Source organism: Castor canadensis, chromosome 8 (assembly GCF_047511655.1).
Source record: "Castor canadensis chromosome 8, mCasCan1.hap1v2, whole genome shotgun sequence".
In the NCBI taxonomy this organism is placed as follows: domain Eukaryota; kingdom Metazoa; phylum Chordata; class Mammalia; order Rodentia; family Castoridae; genus Castor; species Castor canadensis.
This window is the reverse complement of record NC_133393.1, coordinates 90,362,283-90,372,035: the sequence shown is the minus strand read 5'-3', so window position 1 is coordinate 90,372,035 and position 9,753 is coordinate 90,362,283. Positions and strand designations below refer to the sequence as shown.

General features: G+C 52.5%; 1 protein-coding gene across 1 annotated transcript; it reads right to left on the bottom strand.

Annotated features, from left to right (window-relative positions):
* Positions 1 to 327: 327 nt before the first annotated feature.
* On the bottom strand, positions 328 to 5,348 carry Hoxc11 (homeobox C11). Its single transcript, XM_020185128.2, has 2 exons — positions 4,399 to 5,348; positions 328 to 3,152 (listed from the first exon to the last, which is right to left on the bottom strand). The coding sequence occupies exons 1-2, from the start codon at positions 5,078 to 5,080 to the stop codon at positions 2,920 to 2,922; spliced, it is 915 nt and encodes a 304-aa protein (XP_020040717.1). The 5' UTR covers positions 5,081 to 5,348; the 3' UTR covers positions 328 to 2,919.
* Positions 5,349 to 9,753: the final 4,405 nt, after the last annotated feature.

Here is a 9,753-nt window from a genome sequence, read left to right as displayed (position 1 = left end):
GGAGTCTGGGGTGTGTTGGGAGAGCCAAGACCGTCCACTGTGGGTTTGTTTACTATTTAGGGCGGAAGCGTTTTTCTAACACAGGCCAGACTGGGTCGTTAAGGGCGAAATGAAACTGGGTTTAGAGGCGCGGGGCGGGGGGGGCGCTTTATGGCGGCGTCTAGACGAGAATCTTTTGTTCCCGGGCAGCGCTGCGGCTGGAGGGGATTACCCCAAGAGGTTGAGCCCAGAGTGCCTCTGGCCATCAAGGGAGGCTGGACATCCCAGGAGTCTGAAGGAGGGTTTGTTTAGGGGCTAGAGACCCCCACCCCTTTTTTTTTGGCCGTTTTAGGTCACCAGGACTGGCAGGTTCCTGGGCCTGGGTCACAGAAGCCTTTGTTTTTCTTTCATCGTGCCTCTCCTCTCATCCCTCAGACCTTGTGGAACCGAGAATCTTTTTCTGGGCTGCACATTGCAAGGAAAGTTGTAGCTGCCAGTTTTAAATATTTTTTCTTCAAAATCAGGAGCCCTCAGAATTTGCTTTATAAGCGAGTTTGGTCTATAGAGTTATCTTCTTCTTATTTTATAGGAAACATGGCTGGTCAAGGTAACAGTCCCCGATACAGCTACTGTATAAACATCATACCTAGAGAAATATGTCGCTCCCCCCAAACACACAGAGAACCCTCAGTCACATTCCTACCCACACTCATTAAACACTGCCAGTGGTTACACAGTAGGGAGGACACAGCTATAGGTGTGCATATGGTCACATTTACTCCATACTACAGGCAAAAGCGTACAATATTCCTCCTCACGTGCACACACATAGGCACACTGCCTTAAATAATAAAATGTATTGACAAATCTTGTCTCAACGACCCACATTTACAAAGTAGAGCTCAGATGCCTAAGCTGCAGAGATCCCTGCCATCAGAAAATGACAGAACCTACATTCATTCCATAGCCACAGTGCTTTTTCCTTTCATCCAACAGAACAGCATTGACAAACATATTTTCTTTGAATTACACAAGAACAGAAAGAGGAAAGATGAGAAAACTGTTCCCAAACCTTTGCCCTCAAATAACGAATTTAGAACAGAGACCGGCGAGTGCCCTTACTAAAACTGTTGAAAAGACCATAGCTATCTTTACACAGAAGAGACATGCAACAAATATAGATTGGTGTTTGGACTGTCCCCACAGGTCACCTCCTTCCCCAGTGCCCTACTTCATGTTAATCTCTACAAAACACATCTCCAGGGACTTTCTACCTTGGGACACCTAATGTATAAACATCAGGGTGGCCCCAGCCTGGGCATCTGGTTGTGTCTGGAGGAGCCTGGCCATTTGTGCCAAAGGGGAAGGGGCTGGGCCCCACCTTCCCACACCAAGAGGCTGCAGAGAGGACAAGGAGAGGACTGGTTTCTCCTCTCCCCTCCTTCCTTCAAAACTGTATATTAAAATTCCAATACAGTCTTCTCATAGAGAGAAGGTGGGGGGGGGAAGCTCTATCTGCAACCCTACACATTTAACTGCAACAGACGGGGACATCTGGCAGGAGGGCGGTGGAGCCAAGAAAATTCCTATAAATTTAAATTTGATGATGGTTACAATTAACTCCACAACAAACGTGCACTTAAACGGAAAGTGTTGCTTGGCTTTTGGACACAGCTTGAGATGCACGTGAGAATGGAAAGCTTTAGGAGTAGCCATGGAATGTCCCTCACTTGAGAGCTAGAGGAAGCTACCGCCATACTCTTGGCTCTACCAGTGGAGAGGAGCTCCAGTCCCGCCAGCATGGGCATGCCTCACCTCTGCAAGACGGTCCTCACTGGCTAGGCTCTCCAGCCTGCCTCCTCCTTCTCTGCCTTGGGAGCATGGAGGGTTTTAAGAGGAGAGGGGTTAATAAAAAGGTCAAATAAAAATCATAATATTGAACAGAATGAAATACCTTTATTTGCCACAAAAAAAATTCACAGCAATCCCTCTGGGACAGGAGCAGGGTGGGGGATTGCACACGTACACACGCACTCACGCACATGGAAATGGGTGATTTGAATCTCATTCCAGAGCGTCCTCCCCCATCCTTTCGGGTAGAAAGAAATGCTAGTGAATTTATTTACAAAAATTTAGACCCCAGCAAAGGGGAGGCGCCCAATCCCATCACCCTATTGCCTTCTCCACCCAATTTTTTTTTTTAAAGGAGGTAACAACTGCATAGACTAGCTATAAATCCATGGAGTGGGGCACTGCTTGGGAAAAGGTTAGTACACCTCAATGCACCAGTTAAGAAATTTCCAAAAAGGGCTCTACACATTTAGGGGAAGGACAACTAGGCTCGGGCGGGGCCAGGGCGCAGACAGAGGTAGGACACGGACTTTGCACACCTAACACCAGGTCAAAGGTACAGGAATTTCACAGCAAGGCAGGATCACATTTAGCTACCCCCTAGCAGAGGGGCAAGGTGGGGTAGGGGCAGGGAGCCCGACAGGATTCCTCTCGCAGACAAGGTGTCCTAGCAGCTCTTTTCACTTGGGCAAGGGAAGACTTGTAGTTCAAGGATTGTTTGGCTCAGGCGCCCACTACGCTCGCCCCTCCCCCCACCCAATCCGAGCAGCAAGACATTGTCGCAAGGTGTGTTTTCTTTTAAATAAAGAGTCTTGGGGCCTCGGCGCCAAAGGGGTCAACTCGCCACGGATCAGACACTTCCCTTCACCCCCTTTTCCAGGCCGGGTCTCTGTTCCCACAGTGAGAGTCAGACCCAAAGCGAAGGAGATTCCGGAAGGAACTGCCAGCAACGGCAGTGGGGGCCAGCCCTGGCCCACAGTTCAGTTTTCCACCCGCGGAAAAAAAAAAAGACTTAGAAAATAAAAAATAAAAATAAAATAAAATAATTTCCCCCTTTCCCTCCCTCCCCCCAAAAAACGCGGTCTGCAGTTACAGCAGCGGATTTCCTGAAAAATACTGCAGCCGGTCTCTGCTCAGTTTTTTTTCTTTCATCCTTCTGTTCTGAAACCAAATTTTCACTTGTCGGTCCGTCAGGTTCAGCATCCGGGACAGCTGCAGCCGCTTTTCTTTGTTGATATACACGTTGAAGAAAAACTCTCGCTCCAGTTCCCGGATCTGGAATTTCGAATAAGGGCAGCGCTTCTTGCGGGTGCGGGGGGCGTCTGGAGGGAGGGGAGGGGGCAAGTGCGAGGAGAGGGGGAAAGAGACACGTGAGACCCGGGCGACCCCAGTCCGCTGAGCGCTCAGCGGTCCTTCTCCCAGCCCATCCGCCGGGCAGCCCTCCCGCCAGGCCGGCGGCTGTCCTCTCGCGGCCCACAGCGCTTAGGCAAGGCCTCGATCCCCCTGCCATGTCTAGCTTGGGCCACTCGCGCCCCTTGCCCCTCAGGCGACAGCCTTAGTTGACAGGGTCTTGGGGAGAAGGAAAACCTGCCTCGGCCACGTGCTTCCCTTGGGCCCCCCTGCTTGCTCCCCTGCAGTCCTCTGCCCTTTCCTGGGCTGCCCTTCTAAACGTTCTTTAAAGTCCATTACCCCCTCCCCCAGAAATCTGGGGGAACCGCGGAGAACCGGCGCAAAGAAGTGAGATCTGGCGATAACCGTGGGAGGAAGCCAGCGAGCAGACTCCTAAGACACCCGAGAGCCTCTTCCTGGGCCCTGGCGCCCCGTGACGCCCGCCTGCCCAGCCGTGCCTTGCACGCTGCCTTGCTAGGCCGGCTCTGAGGCCACAGACCAAGCAGAAAAGCTGAGACCCCCGCCTGGAGCGCAGTGGAATTCCGATTCGCCTCTCCCCCTTCCCCTGTCGCCGCAACCCCTGGGCTGCTCAGGTTTCTGTTTAAAGACCCACAAACACATAGTTTGAACATTTTCAAAAATAGTTTTAAAAGAAGTAAAGCAGCCTTGGCTCGCCTCTGGGGTCTCAAGTTCTGCTTCGTTGCTTCTCTCCCCCACTTCTCCCCCTCTCTGGGTTTCTCCCTGTCTTTCCTCGCCCTCCCCTTTCTCCCCCTCCTCCCTCCCCTCCCTCCCACCCACCCCCAGGCAGCCCGGCTCCCCATCCTTCCTTAAATGCTCCTCTAAGTTCACGATCAAAGTTAATATCGCCCGCAATGGTGGCACTTTTAAAAATTTCACAGACCAAGGGAGATAACGGGGGAGGGGGGGTTCACCCGGCTTTTCCAAAGAGCTCTTTTCCCTCCCTCCCCACCCCTTCTCCATCGTAAAAAGTCGAGTCGTTGGGAAAGAGGGCTTTGTAGGTTATAATAAAATCCTTTGAATGCTTATAAAACTCCACATAAAATCGGACTGACCCAAAACACGAGGCTGTCTCTGCTCCCTTTGCCTCCCCCCTACTCTAGCCCTCCCTCTCTCGCTCCCTCCCTCGCTGCCCGCCAGTTCCCGGCCGCTGCTACCTACTGGGGGCGGCTCCCTTGGCCGGCTCCTTGGTAGCGGAGTGGGCAGACCCGGACGAGCTGGGATTCGTGTTCTCCTCTTCGGCCTCGGCCTCTGCACCCGCCTCAGCCCGGGACGCCAGTCCCGAGGCCGGGGGCGCCTCAGGCTCCCCCTTGGCCTCGCCCTTGCCCGAGCAGGGGGTCTCGGCAGGCGCGTCTCCGCCACCGCAGTAGGCGTTGTCGAAGAAACGGTCGAAGGCTTGAGGCAGAACGCTGTTCTTGTTGACTGAGGAGTAGAAGCCGGCGGGGGCTGCATGCGGGGCGCTGGGGTGGTGGTGGCCGCCGTAGGAGCCTTCGTTTTTCATGAGGATCTCAGTGACTGTGGAAGGAGGCAGGCACTCCCGGTGCATGAGCTCGTCGGCCGCCGCATAGCAGGAAGAGTAGCTGTTCCGATGGTGCCACTTGCCGGATGGCTCCAGGCCGTAGGAGACCTCCCGGACCGGGGGCACTTGGGCTGAGTAGGGATAAGAGATCTGACGAGAGGGGGCCTGGGGCAGGAAGGAAGAGACCGTAGAGAACTCGGGCACGTAGTAAGTGCAACTGGGCAGATAGAGGTTGGAAGCGCAGCTCCCTCTCTCGCCGAAGTCAGCGCCCCTCTCCTTGCGCGACGGCGAGCAGAAGTTGCCCAGGTTGACCGAGTTAAACATCGTTCTCCTCTCCTGCCTGCTCCGGATGGAGGTTTTGGACCCGGTCTAGCGAGGGGGGAAAATTTGGGAAGGCGAGATGACGCGTTATCCGTCTTAGTCTTTCTCCCCGAGCACGTGATCCAAAGTAGATATTGTCATATATCAGTTCGGAGCACTTCGCAGACGTAGGAGGGGTTCTCTCTTAGGTAAGATCGGGGACGCTCAGGCGATTGGTTTGCAAACACCGCAGAAACATTGTGAAAATCAATTGCAGATTTGTATTCGTTTTTCTCTCGTCACTCCCCTCCTCTCCAGTCCACAGAGCGAGCAAAGGAGGAGAGAGAGGGTTGGGGTGGGGTGGGCGGTGGGATGGGCGGGGGCGGTGGCTGGGAGGGGGTAATTGTATTTTTTTTCTAGCTGCTGCTCTTTTTCCCCCTAGGATTGGGGGAAGGAGGAGAGCTTTCAGTATAGGGATCAGCGCCAGACTGGGGTAAGAGTGAGGTCTTCTTTCCCCACTGTCAGATTTCCCCCAGAGTAGTGAGTCCTTCCCCCCAAGTCTCAGGGACTCTTACCCCTCCAACCCGCAGAGTCAGCGCCTGTTTACAGGACTTTGAAGAAGTCCATTCGATTATTTTCCGCTAGAGCTCGGTGAGCTCCTTTTAGGTCTTTGGAGAGTCTCCCCGGAAGAGTATCTGAAGTTTCCCAAAGGTGAGGCAGCCCAGATATGATCAGTGTCCCAACTTTGGCTTGCTGTGCTGCCGCCGGCTAGGGACTCGATTAGTCATAAACCAGTGGTGAGCAGTGCGCCAGCCGCCCAGCCGGTGCCTGGTGAAGTCTGGGAAAAACCTTCTCTAATGTTGTGTTAAATATTTAGTATGAGAGAGTGGCCCTGGGTGAATATTTCATGCCTGCCTTTATTGTCAATCAATGTGCAGAAAGCTGCATCCATTGTGGATTTTTAAATCCCAAACCCCAAGGAAAAAGACTGGAATGAGAGTTATGCATTTTCTCTACCCTGGCCCTTTGGGTTGGGGGCACAGCCTCAGCTACTAGGCTGAAAGGAAGCCTGGTGTTGGGGCCCAGGCAGAATATGGGGAGACTAGACTAGAGGCTCCTGTCTTTCATTGATTTAGGGGGCTTAGGTGGGTGGTGAAGCCAGGTATGGGTCTCCAGTGCAGACCAGCAGTACAGTGAAAGGGTGCTGTGGACCCTCCACACTAGGGAGTGGAAGCCCCCAGACTCTTTCTCCGGGGTTATAGCCAGACCTTAGTGCTTCCTTCCTGTTTCTCAGTTCTGTCCTGTCCTTCTCTAAGGCTCAGTCTCCTGAATGGCTGTGGCCGGAGAGGTAGACTTAATGATTCTGTTCTCCCGTGTCTCCCATACCTTTGGGCATCACAACACACAGATGGGCAGCAGAAAAATCACTTTATTGAAAGGTTCTGAACTGGTCTCAGGGGCATAGCAACTGACATAAGCAGAAAGCAACCTTGGTTCCCAGGAGGAGCTCCCACAGTATGAGTTGCTAGGGAAGGAGGGAAAGCCCCCAAAGACAACCCACTGCCTCTCAGGGAAAGTAAAAAATAGCCTGAACCCTCTTTACATTCTTATCTTTTGGTTAAAACTGGTTTCCACTTTTAAATGTTTATTTGGATTTCATTTTCCTTGTTGGAGCATGGTGAGGTGCTGAGGCCCCTCAAACCAGATAGGAAAGACACAAATATGGTACCTTATCTCCAAATACAACCTTTAAAATATATTCTTCTTCAACTCTCTTGCCTCCCCAAATTTGCTCAGACTTTAGAACAATACCTGGGTAGAGTCTGCCTTTACCATGCATCTCATTTTTGGGGTGATCAGGAATATTCTGGGAGAGGCCTCAAGTGCTCCTCTATTCATTCATTGCTGGGTGCTGCTTTCTTAGCCCTCTTTTAGTTCTGGCCAGATCTTAATTGAGGGCGAAGAATCTAGACTGGGATTTTGCTAAAGTAGGGGGACTTCTCCATAGGGAAGGGACCACAAAAAGAAAAATCTGTTGCGTTTCCTCCTTCCTCTAGCCCTTTTTTATAGGGTGAGCTGGGGGTAGCATTTTTAATTATAATGGTGGGGAACTATGGACTGTGACTTTTATGGGGTTCGCTGTGACCTCATTAAACTTGGGTTTATTGGAGGCAAAATGCTCCCCAAACAGTGATAGGAACCAGTGAAAGGGAAGGCAGAGGTACCCCTATCCCTTGCAGAGGCATGGATGAGGGCAGAGTCTCAGATCCTATTTTCCTCACTTCCCTACTAGGTTCTGCTTCTTGGCCTCCTGGGCAATGTGGGGCCCAATTCCCTAAGGCATATTTTGCACAGCCATGGCCAAAGGGGGTGGGCTGCTTCCTGTGAGGAGACAGCTGTCGGCCTGAGCACTTGAATTTGACCACCAAAGTTTATTCGGGGCCACCATAAAAGTGACTCAGGCGACTGCAAGGAGCGGCTGGCTGTTTCTCAGCTGTCTTATTTGATGTCTAGGAAACTTCGGGGTCTTCTAACAAAGATTTGTGGGAACTCATATCTCCCCCCCTAAAAGTAAAGCATGAAGTTTAGTTGGTCTGACATTTAATTTTTCAACAACTTTTAAAAATTCCAGCAACTGGTGGTTGCTGATGGAGTCAAAGAGAGGAGGTCCTGCTCTCTGAGGTCAGCTAGATGGTGATTGGCAAAACTGCTCACAGTGTGGGGTAGCAGCCTCTCTAGCCTAACCTTGAGTCCAGGCCACCTGGAAGCCTCAGATGAGCTTGCTGGCCCCAGGCTGCTCCTTCTCCGCCTGCACTGATGGCCAGGGAAGTGGTTGCCTGTCATTCAGGGGATACCTGTAGTCCCCAATCCCTTCCCTTGCAGGCCCCACTACAGGCGTATTTTTTTTTCCCTCACCTGATGCACTCCGATGGCCTCTCCACTGACCTGGAGTCCCAGCTTTCACCTGAAGTCCTCCAGCCGTCCTTACAGTGACTCTTGGTAGCCGCAGTCCCAACCGCCCGTCTGCCTGGCCACTAGCAGGCGGCTGCCTTCTGGGCGGGCAGCCTCGGTTGTCTGGCCAAGGCTACTACAGACTCCCTTCCCTCCCACACAGGGATAACAGGGGTGGCTTCAGAAGGGGGGCAGTATCTACCGAATTCTGGCGGGACCGCTCCTAACGCAGTCTCCTGCACACAGCGATGGGGCCGCCTTTCAACTCATATACCTGATTCAGCTGCTCGGATTGTAGAGAGTAGATCGTGATAGGGGAAGGGGCCCTCTCCACAGGCCATGAGCCAGGAAGAAAACCCTGAGAGGAGAAAGAGGATAGATAGTAAGGTCTCTAATGGGCTTGGATTGTAAGTTCAGCCCTTTGTGGAGTCAATAAAAAGATAAACAGAGGGAATCCATGCATGGACACCCTCAGTTGTTCCCAGGCTGGACCAGCAAGGAGGAGCCCTCATTAAAAATTAGTTTGCACCTCCTTACACATATTTCTCTCTGTTACAGCAATATCACTGCATAGAATAAACACTTTAGTGTGTTTTGGAATTTTCTGGCTAGCGGGACACCCACACCACCCTATCCCCAGTCAGGGAACCAGAACGGGTTGGGACTGCAAGTTTGCGAGTTCCACCTCTACTCTGCCCTGGTTAGAGACTCAAGCCGAGGCCCCAAGTTAGGCTACTTAAGCGAATGGACCCTGCTTCGAAGTTCCTCTGGCCGGTGGATGGGGTGCAGAGGAGTGGGGAGAGACCAGTATCGCGGAGAGACCAGTGGCTCCTCTGCCCTTGCAGCACCACCCAGCTTTCTCCGCGGAGGGATCGGCTCCGGAGGCTAGCAATGCGACCCATTTCTCTCCATAAAAGCCCCATTTTACGAGCCAGTTTCATTGCCCCCCCCCCCCCCGCCACCAAATGCTCTAAAATGAAGGAAATGTCTTAAAAGCAGTCTGCAAATGGAGCTGCTGCCATTGGGTCTTAGTTTCCAAGCCAGTTGTAGCCCCACTGAAAATACCTTTTCTGGGTGAGATTGCCCTCTTGGGCCACCCGGATCTCCCGCCTCGCTGCAGAGCTGAGGCCGGGTTGGCCCGAGCCGCCATTCCCCGGCTTTAGCGCCTACTTAGGCTCGGACCCAGCCCATGCTGATCAAAGTCAGCTCGCGGCATTTTTATGAGATCAACTTCAGTGGCTCTTTACTTGTAATCAGACGCCTGGGTCGAAAATGCAAAAGGGAACAGCCCATCAATCCAAAAAGGAAAGGGGGGGGGGTAGAGAGAGAGAGAGATATCAGGTGATACAGAGCAAGAAGAGCCCAGTCAACAACAAAAGACCCCTTGCCCCCAGCAAAAATGGTTTGTGGGTCTGTCCCAGCCTCCAGGCCCTGCCTTCGGCCTGCATTTTCGCCCCGATTTCTGGGAGCCCTAACTCCAGGGCGGATAGCGGGAAGCCCTGACTCGCCTGTGCTCTCAAGCTTAATCAGAAAGCGTTCACAGTGTGGACCCACGGCGAGTGTGACAGCCTTCGCCAGCTCACTCCAGCGAGGAAGTCGCTCACGATTTAAGTCTTCCCCATTTTGCTGTTTTCCTCTGCGGTCTCCGAGGTTCTCTCGTCACTTCAGCCAGAAGTTGAGTTACAGGAAGATTCGCCAGAGATTTATCGCCTGGCCCCAAACTTGGAGAGCCTCATTGTCATAAA

Coding starts and splice junctions, on each gene's coding strand:
- Hoxc11 (XM_020185128.2), bottom strand. CDS start 5,080: ATGTTTAACTCGGTCAACCTGGGCAACTTCTGCTCGCCGTCGCGCAAG. Junction 3,153..4,398: donor GGCCAAGGGAGCCGCCCCCA/GTAGGTAGCAGC, acceptor CCCTCCCTCCAG/ACGCCCCCCGCACCCGCAAG.